General features: G+C 41.8%; 1 protein-coding gene across 1 annotated transcript in view; it reads right to left on the bottom strand.

Annotated features, from left to right (window-relative positions):
- Positions 1 to 1,633: 1,633 nt before the first annotated feature.
- Positions 1,634 to 16,068, bottom strand: part of LOC131692216 (uncharacterized) — a 44,430-nt gene continuing 29,995 nt past the window's right edge. The window contains exons 3-4 of the mRNA XM_058979129.1: positions 2,803 to 5,100; positions 1,634 to 2,739 (exon numbers count right to left, since the gene is read on the bottom strand). Of these exons, the coding sequence (XP_058835112.1) occupies positions 2,518 to 2,739; positions 2,803 to 5,100 (2,520 nt within the window). The 3' untranslated portion in view covers positions 1,634 to 2,517. The remainder of the gene's footprint in view (positions 2,740 to 2,802; positions 5,101 to 16,068) is intronic.

The following is a 16,068-nucleotide window of genomic DNA, read 5'->3' as shown; positions in this document are numbered from 1 at the left end:
CCTGTAGGACCTACAAAGGTGGTACCTCAGAAGATATATTTATAATTACCTGACATACAACTTTGCCGCAAACTCCATCTTTCTATCTCATTCCATTAAAAAGTTGATAACAGCGCCGTCCTAGCGACTGAATTCCGAACTAATATGAAATGATCAAATAAAGCGCTAGATGCCATACAAAAACTTTGCCAAAGACGCCAGACCTCTAAAACGAAAGATAGGGAAAGGACATGTGAATTGTGGATTAGCACCTTTTGAACGCAAGGTACCCCCGCGGTTACCCCCTCGAACTACGAAAACAACGTTCAATGAACTACTAATAAAATAATGATTTTTTACAATAAAAACAATGTTAATTATGTTAATTTGGAAATGCGGAAGTTTTTTTTTCCATTTCCTATAAAAAATGCAATATGTTGGTTACCCGCTTTTGGATGCCAGTCATTCAACTATTGCATTTTGAAAGATTTTTGTTAAATGCGTTTTAATTTAAAATGGCGCTTAGAGTTATATTTCGTAATTAAATGACAGTTTTGTATGTCAATTAGTATGAAATTTAAAAACGTGTATAAAGTTATCGCTAAAAAAAAATCTTCAAAATGTTTTTTTTCTCTTTAGGTTTTTATTAACAAAATATAAAAAATTGGAAAAAATGGGATTTTTCGCCATTTAAATTTTTTATATACATTTTTGTATTTGTGAAAAATAACACAAACATTTTTTTCAGTGAATATTTTTTTGTAAAGGAGTATTCATTCCCTGTAACTCGTGTTCAGATAGTTTTGTTGTATAAAATACGGTATTTGAACAATTTTTTTTGAAATTAATGCACTTAGAAAAATTTACACCATTTTGGAAAATTGCTCTTTTATCAAACATTGCAATTGCTAGAGAAAATCATAGAGATTCATAAACCTAACACAACTTCAAAGTTTGGTTCGAATCGAAAATAGTCATATATTGCGATCGGCTGGTTTCTCATGGAATCTCTTTTTAAAAATAAAAAAACTAGAAGAATTCTGGTCTAATAATAAAAACCTGTAGTATTCACAAGTAAATCCGTAGAAAAGACAGAAATCCATAGATCTCCGGAAAAATCCGTAGGGCTGGCCACCCTGGTAGGTACATCACGCATCTTACCCATCGGCTGGGCCTTCGTTGTGTTCTTATTTATTGTTTATGTATATCAACAGGCTATGTTGTTATGCCCCAATGATTTGTATTTTATGTTGTGTTCTTGTTGTTGTAACTAGTGGTAGGATGCTATCTCGTGCGCGATCCCGTTGATATGGCATAGGCGACGCTCCACAGTCATGAATATCGTGGACAACGAGACATACCTGTTGCTCGACGGCAATGACGGGCAGGGGACCGGCTATTTCATGTCCCCCAGAATGGATGTAAGCAGCGACGTATAATTCCCTAATAATATACTTGAATTACGAAGTGCTCACAGGAAGTTGCGGCCTGCATGAAGAAACACCACCCGCACCACGATGCCTTGTTTTAGCCAGTTCTGTCCTCGGTACATTATGCAAAGCGGTAACTGAAGGTACATTTTTTGTAATTCTCATAGAATTATAGCGATGTAACAACAATTTTAACAACATAGGCATTTTTATTGTTCATTTCGTTTACATTTCCTAACTACATACAATATTTAAAAGGTACAGCACTATTTTGGCTTAGGTCGCGTCGTTTACATTTCTAGCGGATTAAAGTTAGATACGCGTACGTACAGCGTCTGACATTTCTGTCATAATAATACTTTTAATTTTCCTTCAATTGATCACTTCGCCTATCCTTACATGCTACTGAATGATCCGAAATGAGGCAATGAGGAGTTTTTCGTTCGTGGGTTTTTAGTCGATACTCTCTATTACACATTCAACAACAAGCTTAACGATGAAATAATAATAGCAATTGCACAGGTCCCTTAATCACAAACGTAGTGTATTCCTAGAGCACTGGCGGCAGTGCGTCGTTGGTGTCGCGGAGAACGTGGGGCTAACAGCTTAGTGCTATTAAATAACGTTACAATTAAATAACAACTGATGGTTCCATGTATGTCTACGCGTAACGAAACATGATCAACTATTAACAAAACGATAATGAAATAATGAATTTACAGTCAAGTAGTAGTTCTAATCTAACACGAACTATCGAATGTAAGCTTCGATTATCGTCTGTTACGAAAAAGTGAGAATCGATCCGGTCACTACCCTCCTCCGTTCGATCATACTAAAACTAGTAAGCAAATTGAATTGACTGAGCTTGTGCATGGAACGCGGAGAGCTTTTCTCTAGTTCAATGAAATCACTCTGGTGGAGACTAGCAAAAGCTCTCGCGCGCGTTCGCCGGTGAAAAAGCTCCGCTTTGATCGTGGATGAAGGCTCGATTTTATGTACACCGCTTTCTTCTCTTCTTGTATGTTGTCCGCCCGTCGGCGGGCTTATGAAGAAGAATTTAATTGCTATAACTAGTCTTCTTAGCTATAAACTGGATGAGATGTTACTTCTATTTCGTTGCTTCATGAGACGAATGTACACTTTCGTAGCTGACTTCGGCGTGAAATCCCTGCTCGTCGGCAGTATAGCGCACGTTCTGAACTCGCCCATCCGGCAGCAGGATGTGATATTCACCGCGGGTCACACCGTTGTCCCGATTCTGCACGTGTCCGAAATCGTTCCCAGTGTGGAAATCACGCACTCGATAGCCGAAGGCGTAACCTTCCGAGTCCTGAAATGTAAGACGGTGGGTGGAAAAATTTCGTTAACCGATCATATCTCACTCGATACTTACCTCGGAATCCTCATCGTCGTGGTGGTGATAATGATCGGGAATACTATGCTCATTGTATACCTCCTGGTGACGTTGGTGCTGGTGCTGATGTTGTTCGTGGTACCGGTGGTCCAGTTGTCTCGTTTGGTATTGTACACTGATCGGTTCCGGGGTTGCTTGAACTTCGTGATATTCTTGGTAGTGGGAAGATTCGTGGCTGTTCGTATCCAACTCGTAACTGTTGGCCTCAATTTGTGGCGTAGCCGGAGTTGATCCGATGATGTACGTCGCGTGCGTCGGAGTTGACACTGTTGGTCCCACAAGATCCGAATCCGTAATATCCGTAACAAGCTCCTTGATAGGAGTGTAATCTTTAGTCATGGGTACCTTAAGCTGAGGATTCATCTGAACCGTGTGGTACAACGCGCTGGCATTGGGATCTTCATACACTATTTTCGGACCATTTTCGATCTTCACACTGCGATAACCGGGAGTTTTCTTCGGTAGCGGATTCGGAGTGGATGCTTCCCCTGGGAACATAATGGGAGCGGTACTGTCTTGTGGGCGAATTCTGGTTTTCATAGTCTGTAGAGGTTGCTGGTTTCCAATCGGGATTGGCATGTGCAGTAGATTGTTAAGCCCTCTCAGTTGCGCGGTCGGTCTTTTGCCGATCAGTGCCGATAGGGCTGCTATGCTGCTTCCGGTTTTATCGTAATTCTCCGAGGCGTGCGATGATGATTCTTGGGACTTCGGATTGTCTACATTATTATGATCGTAATAGGATGGCTCCGATTGTTCCTTTGAATCGGGTACAACAATGTTCAAGTTTTGGTAAGAGTTGGCCTGTTCTTTAGGTTGCTCGTATCGAAGCTCAACTGGTCCGTACGGGTTGTTGTAGTTGGATTGATCTTCAGAAGAGGTTGCCGGAGCGGTAGGCTCCTTGTCGTAGGAGATCGAGATTGTCGGTTGAACGGTGATCTTCGTTCGAGGTCTCAGCGGCACGGGAACTTCCTTGATCAGGTATTGGATTTTTGGTTTCTCTTCTTTCGAGGCCCCCGAATATTCATAGGAGTTTTCACGAGGATTTTCGTACCCTGGCGACAGTTCTGTCATCTTGTGACTTTCCATTGTCGGTTTGTAGGTTTGGACATACTGGGGACTTACGACTAGAGGTGGATACACAGTTTTTTGTTGCAGTCTTTTCGGTCGCTGTATATTGGAAGCGGACCACCAGGTTCCGGGACTGGTTTTTTCCGGTTTCAAATTTTCACCTGATTCGCTTGCAATCGGTTTGGTAGGAACAAAACCAGATTCCATTTGGGGACTACTGATGACTTTAGATTCTTTAGTACTGGGAGGGTTTGACTTGGTGTTTGTAGTGGTACTATACGGTTTTTTAATCTTCGGTTTCTTATCGCCATAATAGTATTTAGTTCCTCTCGAAGGCTCCTCGGTAGTCTTGCCATTCATTCGTTCATTTTCCTGGATTGCAATATCAATCGCTTTCTGAACACCAAGTGGCAAATCTTCATAATTAGCCATTTTCTTTTTATTGCCCCTGGAAACCTTTACCCTTCGAGATTCCTCTATATTCATATCCGATTCATCCATCGGGTTATCTCGTTTATCTTTCTTACCCTCCCGCCGCCTTACCTCAGGTCGTTCAACAATTTCATCATGTACGGACCCTTTCGTAAACGTGTCCGAAGTGGTGAAAGGCATTCTAAGATTAGGATTCTCTTCCATCATCTGCTTGTGGAACAGCTTCGTATCCCGATCTGGTGTTTTGGCATCTTCCAGCTCAAAGGAAACCATTTTCCGTCCTTCTTTACTTTCGGGATCCGCTGAACGTCTTCTCCGTACATTATGCGGCATGTCTTCCGCCTGCAGCGTAGGTTTCTCCGTCATCGCATCCTTCAGTTCAAAGCGCAGAATGTCCCGTGGGACCGGCTCGATTCGTTTCGAACTCCGCTCCTTGCTCTGTCGTTTCGTTCTTTGTTTCACTTTACTACTGTCCTCTGCCTGCTCCGGATCATGGTCATGGCGGATAATCGCATCGGCCAGAGTAAAGCGCAGCATTTCCCGTGGTACAACATTCACCTTCTTCGACTGGCGTGGCGTTGCCACTAGGTCCAGACGCCTTCGCCTGATGGAAGGGATCTTCTGCAGATTCTCCAACCGAATGCGATCGTGCTGGTTTTCTTCAAAGTTTTGATATCGTTCACTGGATGCCGTGTAGGGACTGTACTGGGACGCGGCTATGGAGGTGAAGCCGTCACCGAGTTGGCGATTACGGCGATTCAGGTACGCTTGCATGCCCTGCAATGATGGAATGGAAATATACAATTAATCATCACGCAGGAAATAGAAATAGACGGTTTAATACAACTTCAAGATTATCGCAACAAACCAAAAATGTGAAGAAATTTTTGTGTTAGCCAAAATAATTATCTTGAAGATTCTCGGTTTTATCAGTCTAATCGGATATTATCCGGTGGTGAACTACCCTACTCTGACTGAGAGTTCCCCTGCAACGGAATTTCTCTCGGTACCGATGTTTGTTTCATGAGCCAATTAGCTCCCATTTTCGTCACGATTCTGTCGGGTAGTCCACGGCGGCGAACGTACCGTCCCGTGAATTCCCTGGCGTTGGATTGCTCTCGATACCGATGTTCGTTTCCGTGAGCCATTTAGCTCCCCGCTTCGTCCCGATCTACTCGGTCTAGTCTCCGACGGTGAACCTAGCGTACTCAACGGGCCAGCTAGTAGGTGCTGAGGTCCATCCAGTGATTCCAGATTGAGCGTAGCTTCCGGTTCAATGGCGCCCCAACGACCCACTGCTAACTATTCGACGCGGTCGACTCGGTCTAATCCCCGGCGATAGATCTAGCCTATTCACGAGCTACCTGGTAGAGTGTCGAGGTCGGTTCGGCGATTCCGGTGAAGCCTGACGTCCGGTTCACTGGCGTCCCGACGACCCTAACCTAGTGCTATATCGCGTACTACTCTACTGGTCCCCGGCGTTGGAGCTAGTCTACACCGTCGGAAAGTTCCCCGGTGGCGGAATTTCTCCCGAAACCCGATTTGTGGTTTCCCGGCGGCGTTCTAGCCAGTGGTGCAGCTCGGAGAGTATACTCGTAACCACTCTGTTGACAGCGTGCCAGATACGCTCGTCGCGGCACATCTCTTCGACGATATTGTCCACTGTCACACCAGGCATACCCCTTCGGACTTCCTCGAATCTAGGGCATTCGAAGACTACATGATCCGGCGTCTCTTGCACGTTCACACACTCCGGGCAAAGGGGTGACGAAGCGTGTCCAAACCGATGCAGGTACTTCCGGAAGCATCCGTGTTCTGACAAAAACTACATCATATGGAAGTTCACCTCTCCATGCTTCCTATGCACCCAAGCTGACACATTTGGAATGAGTCAGTGGGTCCACCTTACTTTCTCAGCGTTGACCCACTATTGCTGCCATTTACCCAACGAGTCCGCTCGGATCAGTCTCCTTGCATTACGTGCATTTCTCCGCTGGTAGCATTCCACGTCCTCAGCCATAGTGATGCAGATGGGGATCATTCCGGCGATAACGCATACTGCCTCCGACGATATTGTTCTGTAAGTACCCGCGACGCGTACCGCCAGCAGCCGGAATCCTGTTCAGATTTTCATGGTTTAGCTTGATTATCAGCGCCGTACCCCAGGCAGGAAACCCGTATCGGAGTATCGATGACGAAACAGTAGATAGCAGACGTCTCATGCTGCTTCTCGGACCGCTGACGTTTGGCATGATTCTTGCTATTGCATTCGTTGCCTTCGCCGACTTTTCGCAGGCGTAGTCAACGTGGTTGTTGAAGCTCAACCGGTCATCGATTATCATTTCCAATTGCTTCCGTACATGCTTCGATGAAATCAAGTGCCCTCCGACGACGATCTGCATCCGCTGAAGCTTTGCAGTTGCTGACCAACAACGCATCCGTCTTGTGGTGAGCTATTTGCAGCTTGACATCGTTCGTCCAGCTCTCGATCGCGTCTATTGTCTCCGTCACCAGCACCTCCACTTCTTCAAGTGTCTCACACATCACCTTTAGTGACACATCTTCGGCGAAACCCACGATTTTCAGCGTTAAGACCCCATCGTACATCCCGTTCCAAGAGTAGGACCGAAATTGGAGCCCTGAGGAACGCCCGCTGTGACTCGCATTGGCTTCTGCCCATCGCACGTCTCGTACAGCAGCACTCTGCTCTGGAAGTAGCTCTTCGGGATCTGGCATAGATAGTCTGTGCAGCGCGGCAGCGATGGCTTCCCAGATGGCTGTTTAGAGCGTTCTTCACATCTATGGTGACCACAGCGCAGTATCGTTCTCCTCTTCGCTTCTGTTTAGATGCCTTCTCAGCACTCTCGAGCACGGTCCGATTTGCATCCACTGTCCTTTGTGGAATCCGAACTTCATCTTGGACAGTCCGCGCTCGACCTCCGTGCATTTCTTCAACCTAGTAAGGATGATTCTTTCCAGGAGTTTCCCGAGTGCATCCAGCAGACATATGGGTCTGTACAAGGTCAGATGACCCGGTGGCTTCACTCTTTGGCAGCAACACCAACTTCTGGACCTTCCACATTCCGGGAAGTTGCCGTTCCCGATGTATCCGCCTCCCAGTTAACGTTATCAAAGGGAACTTGAAACGGCTCAGCGATCAAAGCGACACCACACATAGTTTCTGTCAAAGACTGCCACAACAGTTGATTTGCGGAATCAATTCAGATTTATCTGTGTTATCTCCATTACCGTTGGGCTGTAATCGCCTTCTTATAGGTAGGGCATTTAAAGCCACCCATCCGATGGTCTTTTCCGTCCGCTGGGCAGGCACGTAGCCAGAGGGGGGGGCTAGGGGGCTAAAGCCCCCCCGAAACTTTTCAAAAATAAATTTAAGAAGCAACATGTTTTTCGGTAACTCGTAAAAAAATTGTATCTTGTTTGGTTTCAACAAATTAATGGGAGAATGGTGAGGAAGATTGCTATTTCGAGCCACCGAAGACATCGGTCACGATATCTACTCAGTATGCCGAGTCTGATAACACACTTCCTTTCATATTGTGTGACTCGTCGGAAGAACAAAAGAAACTGTTACTTTAATTCTTGCTGGGGTGATCCGTCGGATGATTGAATCGTAGAAGCAAGAAGTGGTGCTCCAGCCAAACGTGGAGGCTATTGACTTCTGGAATTTTTGCATAACCGAATTTCATGATGGGGAATATTTGCTGAAGGTGAAAATAGAGGTTATGCTTACGAACATCGCCTTTAACGAGTTCTACCTTGTCAGGCATTCAGTACTTATGTTACTCAACAAATTAGCCTAGGCGAAACCAGTCATTTTGCAACTTGTAATACGTGGTTGATTCTCATATATATGGATGATGAGAAAATCAATGTTCGTCTACAAGATCTGATACCTCTTACTTGAACCGCGGGCGAACGACCAGGAGGTTAAAGCCCCAATAAACAAACTTAACTTCTTTGAACCGTGGCCATTAAAAGATTCCTGTCACATTTGGAAAAAATGTAATTTATTATAAAGGACACATCTAGGAATTAGACGGGTAGGGTCAGCTAGGATTTCGTCCTAGCTGACCCTGCACGCACAAAACGCAATGCGATAATATCACGTTACATCTTTGCACATCCATAGTCTCCAATACGATTACCTGGAAAACAAACAATTGCCAAATTTGTGGCTGCTGTTCATATAATATTGACGGCAAAAACTGCGTCTAGTATCTCAAAATTAACAGTCAGCATCATCATTGAGGAAGTCGACACTGGTGGCCCGTAAGGGGACAAAACAAAAATGAAATCAGATATTCTCGAACTGCCATGTCCATGGCAGTTACCACGATAATAATACGGAAGTGTACAAGATAGATATGAACGACCACCAAGACGCGGTTGGTTATGAAAAATATTTCTCAATCAGTAAACAGGTCAATCGCACGAGATCTGTTGGACAACCATTAGCGTTTTATCATTTTCATTGTTTACATCGTGGAAATATATTAAAGACTCAAGGCTTCATTTAGCTAATGCATTGAACCGACTCAAGTAAACGAATTGTATAATAAAAAATTAGAAGTTTCATAGAAAACTGAGTACAAAAACTGTCCCAAAATTAACATTTATCGCTAGTAATGGTATCTAACAAAACTCATTTTAATGTAGATATTGGCCTGAATAAAGAAAGTTAGTTAAATCATACGCAAATTGAATTTCTGTAATAGATTAGAGCAATGTGCGCTTAATATAAACGTCAAGCATCTTCCAAACTGTTTTCTTACATTCTTTAGCTAAAAATAATTGACACGTATTTTTTGGTTTGGCTAAATATTATATTTTTTTCAAGTTATTCGCTTTTGAACTTTTGAAGTCTATAAAATTGAACATTTTTCAATCACTGATAACTCGGAAACGACTCGATATATGGAAAAAAATATTAAATAAAAAAGTTGCGTTTTCAAATAAGCTTACCAAAAAAAATCACAATTTTTTTGTTATATAACTTATGAAATTTGCAATTACTTGAAACAAATTGAATTTTTTTAAGGCTGGACCAAATTTTTTATTTATTATTTTCTTTAAGTATTAAAATCGTGTTAAAAAGATTGTGTAAAAATTTGGCAGGGGAATTCTTTGCGAGATATTACAATTAAAACATAAAACATGGCAATTTTACACTAAACGCCCAGCGAAAGGCCTGTTATAACTGAAATGTCTCGTAACACTTCGAGTTCCATTCTGAATTTTTCACATAATCTTCTTAATATAGTTATGTAATCAAAATAAATTTGATTTCGGGGGACTTTAGAAAATATTTGCTTTTAACATGAGAATACCCCCAAAAAAGTCTTAAATTTGCAGAATGCGAGTCATTCCACGATATACAACTATAATTTTAGTTCCCTTCAATTTTTTTGCACTCTTTAGCTGAAAATTATAGACACGATTTTTTTACTTTGGCTGAATTTGACTTTTTTTTTTTTTCAAGTTATGAGTTTTTGAACTTTATAAAGTACTAGCTAATACCCATCGCACGTTGATGCGACTTTCAACGAAATAGGAGGAAACCATAATTTGTTCCGAAGCGCCTTCTTGTAGGCAGATAATCCCCACCAATAGCACACAAACACGCTCCATAACAAATTCCTACTATGCATAAATGTTTACGGCAATTGGTTAAGCCGTTTGGGAGTCCATAAATCACATACATACAAATATCGACTTTTAATAATATAGTGATTTTTTAAAGTTTTATAAATTTAATAGAATTGGACATTTTTTATTCCCTCATAACTGAGAAACTATTAGATTTCTGGAAAAAAAAGCATTAAATAATAAAAGCTGCGTTTTCGGAAGATCTCGGCGGATTTTTTTTTGTAATATTTGTTTTTGTTAAATAATTTATGTATTATGCAAATATTAGTAACAAATTTTTTTCAGGGTGGAGCCAAAAAAATCTTTTTTAGCTTTTTCAAATAATTTATAATTATATCGAGAAGATTGTGTACAAATTTCAGAAAGAAATTCGAAGTATTTTACGAGATATTTCAATTACAATAGGCCTATCACTAGGCGTTTGGTGTAAAATTGCCTTGTTTTAATTTTATAATTGTAATATCTCGCAAAATATTTTGATATCCACTCCCAAATTTTTGCACAATTATTTTAACATGATTTTTAATATTTAAAGAAAATAATAAGTAAAAAATTGGTCCAACTTTAAAAAATTCAATTTGTTTCAAACAATTGCAAATTTCATAAGTTATATAACAAAAAGAAATTGCTATTTTTTTCAGTAAGCTCACAACTTTTTTATTTAATATTTTTTTCCATATATCGAATCGTTTCCGAGTTATAAGTGATTGAAAAATGTTCAATGTTATAAACTTCAAAAGTTCAAAAACTAATAACTTGAAAAAAAAATCATATTCAGCCAAAATAAAAAATACGTGTCAATTACTTTAACTAATGAATGCAAGAAAAAAAAATTGGAAGGAATTCAAATTTTGATTGTAAATCAGACGTGGAATGACCCATATATTTTGATCCTATTGATCACCAAAGATCCTCCTTCCTAACTGGGGTATGCCAAAAAATTATGTTAGCATGATGCATTAGAACTGGTAATAGTTACAGGACGCCAGATCAAGAAAATAGAAGTTGAACCATCTGCAATTCGTTTGCTAAATCAGAAGATTTTGTGCAAATTTCGACATTCTCTTCGATCGAACATTTTATGGATATTTTTCTACTCATTTCGATTTAGCGTCATCTACACCTTTTAAACGTGTAGCTTAGAACACCTTGCGTTTTCCAGCACCGTCAAGGATTGTCATATTCGGTTAGCGCATAAATACTGAGAACTCTAGAATATCCATTGTTGCAACGAGAGTAAATTGTAACTTGTAAATAAAAATAAATAATAAAAATCAAATTAAACATCAATAATTCGTTGATGTACTGTAGCCTTTCTTGTGACAAAGAACATGGATTGTCTTAGATTTGGCTTTGTTTTCATTAAGAACTTTTCAAAATTTCGTTTAGTTTCTAGTGACAATATGAAGTAATTAGAACTAAAAGCTTTATGCAGGGGCGGGTAAAGCGTAGTTGGTAAATTGATTACCTTTTACGCAGCTCATCACGGTTCGTTCATCAATCCCGCACATGTAGGGTTAGAAATTTTTCTTAAGAAATTTTCTAATCCAAAAAGAGGCGAATAACCATAAGGTTAAAACCTGTATAATCTAAATAAAAAAGCTTTATACAATAATTTTTTAAGCCCCTCCCGAAATAAACTCCTGGCTACGGGCCTGCCGAAACCCAGGATGTAATATAAAATCTTGAAAGAACATAAGGAAGGAATCACCCAGCACGCAAAAAAACATGTTTTTTAAAGCGCTGCGTATGGAAAACCATGTGCCAAAAAACGAGGTTAGGTTAAAACAAGCATGGCTAATTTGTAGGCGGATCGGGTTGACCGCACTATTAAAAAAAGAACATAAATGGGAAGCCAGCGAATAAGTAAAATATAAAAAAGAAGCGGATTGTGTAATCGCGCTCGTGCTGCTTAATTAGACTAAGTAAGCTGATCGGGATGACCGCGACGAATAAAATTTGTAACTTGGCTTGACAGCATGATACAATAGTGCAGCGGATCGGGATGACCGCGACAAAAAAATGTAATTTGCTTTGACAGTACGATACAACGGTACAGCGGATCGGGATGACCGCGGTAAAAGCGATTGATTGTCGAAACGGTGATGTAATTAGTTTGAGCGGATCGGGATGACCGCGTTGAAACAAAAAAAAAACTATTGATTGTTAAGATTAAATGCTAATTCGTTTATGCGGATCGGGATGACCGCGTTGCGTTGCGTTGCGTTGTGACGTTTATGCGGATCGGGATGACCGCGTCCAAAAAAAAACCACAAACACAACCCAATTCGGATTGGTCGCAATGGTCACTGAATTTTGTATAACCTAACCTCAAGTTTAGCGCTACTGATATCAGTTAAATTTATTTTTGATATTCCCAAAAAAAAATTGCATTCATCATTCCAGAGAACAAAAAAAAAACGAATTTATTAAGACAGACTGATAAATATCAGGAAGCGCGAGAAATTTAAAAATGGTCAACAATGGGAAATACGTTCGCCGGCCCGATAGTGACGAGTTGAATGAGCAAGATGTAGACTCCATTCAGGACGATGTAAACGATACCGAATCAATGGACAGTGACACCAACAGCTCCTCCGATAGCTTAGCTACTAACCGTGTTCTGGACGATAGAGACTCAACCGAGAAAAGTGGCACCGATTCGAACGATAAGCCAATCAACTCACCAAGACGCTTGTCCATATCTCCGACAGTTTGCGAGGCAACGGCTGAAAAGGTTTCAGGTCAGGAAACAATGGAGCACACCAACAATGTTGACAGAATCGACCGAATGGAAAAGGCACTCGCAAACATCAATGACGCTTTGAGTCGTTTGCAGCCAAACAATGAACGTATGCGAAACGATGATGTTGAAAAAAGTTGGAAGGCGTATAATAACGTATCGATAGGCGGAAATTCCTCCTCCAGTGTTCGCTGGGACCACATCAAGCCATTTCCGAGTGGAATTCCTACTAACAAGATGTGGGAGGAGTGGAATAATTATTTCGAAAATTTTGAAATTGCGGCATCACTTAGCAACGTGAACGACCCTATAAAGAGAACGCAATTATTGTTCCTCTCAATGGGAACTGAGTTGCAAGAAATTGTAAAAGCTGCTAAGCTGCGTCCTAACTTAGCAAGCTCGGATTGCTACAGTACTTTCATCCTGAACATTCAAAACTACTTTCGTTCGATGATTGATACTTCTGCAGAACACGAATCCTTCTCAAGGATGAAGCAAGGAACCGATGAAGCCGCGGTTGCCTTTCATGCACGATTGATGTGCAAAGTTCGCTCATGTAAGTACAATGCCGATGACGAGGATAGATTTGTACGAGCGCAACTATTGAGTGGACTTAGAAACAGAGAGCTGGTGAAACAGGCAAGGACATACGGTCACGACACGAATTTAATCGTCTTGTCAGCCACCAGAGATGAAGCGTTTGAGTTAGAGGTAAGGCAGCGGGAAGCATCCAACCTTCTTGACAGCAAGCACCGGGGTGAATCCAACGTGTTCGACATCCGAAGTGATCACGTACAATCACCATATGACCATAGATCCCGTAAGCGTCCAATCATGACCAGTAGAACCGATGGGCCATCGAGGAAACTGTATCGCAGTACCGCTACAAGCAGCCAATCTCAAGGACGTCGCTCGCGATGTGCCAGGTGTTTCCTATTCAGTCACAGAAACGGACAATGCCCGGCACTAAATCGGAACTGCAATGGATGTGGGAAACGTGGACACTTTGCGGCGGCCTGCCGCCAGAAACATGTAAATTACTTACAGAACAGGCAAAGCTTCGACAGGTTTTCGAACAGATCGTATTGTTCTGAAGAAGAAAAGGTCCAGGATAACAAGCAGCGGATCAATACACTTTCCTTGGAAGACGTCATGATTAACTGTTCTGTTGGATCATCTACCCCTATACGATTCTTAATCGATTCAGGCGCAGACGTCAATGTAATTGGGGGAAATGACTGGGTTCTGCTAAGAGGTGAAGCTCACTCCGGAGCCGCAACGATATCAATGACTAGATCCTCAAATAGAGGATTACATGGCTATGGATCTCAAGAGCCAATGGTCATCGAATGTACCTTCAGAGCCAAAACAATAGTTACAGAACCAGGTTTAACAGTGTCAGCAATAACAACTACCTTCCACGTAGTACTTAAAGGAACTCGATCAATCCTCGGACGATCGACAGCTAGTGACATGGGATTGTTACAGATAGGAAACACAATCAATAACTGCGAAACACCAAAAACGACAGAACCTTTCCCCAAAATGCCAGGGGTTAAGATTAAATTCAGCATCGACAAGACGGTCCCGCCAACCAAAAGCGCATACTACAACGTGCCAGCAGCATATAGGTAACGCTAAAAAAACATTTTAAACAGTAGTTCATTATCGAATATGTGGTTGGCACTATGCAAGTTTGCCTTCTACCATCTAGAATTATCTGAGGAGTCTCGCGACTTGACAACATTTCTAGCGGAAGACGGTATGTACCGATTCACCAGACTCATGTTCGGTGTGATCTGCGCACCGGAAATTTTTCAGCGTGAGATGGTTCGGATCCTTAAAGATGTCGATAATCTTATAGTTTATATCGACGACATTCTTGTTTTCGCGGAAACGATAGAGGAACTTCGTAGGACAGTGACAAAAGTGTTACAAATCCTGAGAGCAAATAACCTGACGTTGAACACAGCTAAATGTGAGTTCGATAGAACTAGAATCAAGTTCATCGGCCATGAACTCGATGCAACAGGCTTTCACGTAGACAACGAGAAAATTAAAAGCGTCCGAAATTACAGAGAACCGTAGACACTCTCTGAGCTTCGAAGTTTTTTGGGTCTAGCGTCGTTCCTCAGCCCTTATTTGAAAATCTTTGCGGATATTTCAAGCCCACTATGGGCTGCTACAACTTCCAAATTATGGTCGTGGGGACCCGAGCAACAAGAAGCATTCAAATTAGTCAAACAGTGTATTATCAATTGCACAATATCTTTAGGCTTTTTCTCAGAAAACGATAGAACTATTCTGTATACCGATGCTTCGCCAGTGGCCTTAGGTGCCGTGCTGGTATAAGAAGGAACACACCAAGCACCGAGGATAATCAGTTTCGCATCCAAGGCCCTAACCACTACCGAGAAGAAATACGCGCAAAACCAACGGGAAGCCTTAGGTGCAGTGTGGGCAGTGGAACATTTTTCCTATTTCTTACTTGGTAGACACTTTACCCTCCGCACGGATGCACAAGGTGTTACATTCATCCTAAATCGATCGCGAGAAGAAACTAAGCGAGCTCTGACACGTGCCGATGGATGGGCTCTCAGGCTAAGTCCATATAGATACGATGTCGAATACGTCCGGGGAATGGAGAATATTGCTGATTCACCATCCAGACTATACGATGGAGACGATGAACCCTTTGATGAAGAAGTTAGCCCTTGGGAAATTGCAGCATTGGAGGCAAATCCAGCTGAATTTCTCACTGAAGCCGATATTAAAACCGCAACCGATTCGGACGACACCCTACAACTCGTAATGTCTGCCCTAGAAACAGGAGTTTGGTCACAAAATCTGCGAAAGTACCACTCGATCGAAAACGATTTATCAGTCCAGAATGGCATAGTAGTCAAAACTGGATGCGCAGTTATACCGAGTGCACTTCAAATGCGTGCTTTGGAAGTGGCACATCAAGGCCATCCGTCGATTGCAAAAATGAAGAGCATTATGCGACAGCGTGTATGGTGGCCCGGCATGCCAAAAGACGTAACCAAATGGGTCGACACATGTGAAACATGTTGTGTTAATGGCAAACCAGAGCGTCCAACTCCGATGCAGAGAGTATTCGTTCCTAAGTCTGCCTGGGAAACAGTAGGTAATCGTTGATTATAAATCGAGATACATCATCGCACGACCGGTGAAATCAACCAACTTTGAATGCACACAAAAAGTGCTTGATGATGTATTTGAAAAAGAAGGGTACCCAAAATCTATAAAAACGGATAACAGGCCACCTTTCAACAGCCATGATTTTGCACAATACTGCAAGCAGCGTGACATTT

The sequence above is a fragment of the Topomyia yanbarensis genome, chromosome 3 (genome assembly GCF_030247195.1).
Source record: "Topomyia yanbarensis strain Yona2022 chromosome 3, ASM3024719v1, whole genome shotgun sequence".
NCBI classification, from domain to species: domain Eukaryota; kingdom Metazoa; phylum Arthropoda; class Insecta; order Diptera; family Culicidae; genus Topomyia; species Topomyia yanbarensis.
Note: the sequence above shows the minus strand (reverse complement) of the source record. Positions and strands in the feature narration are given on the sequence as shown.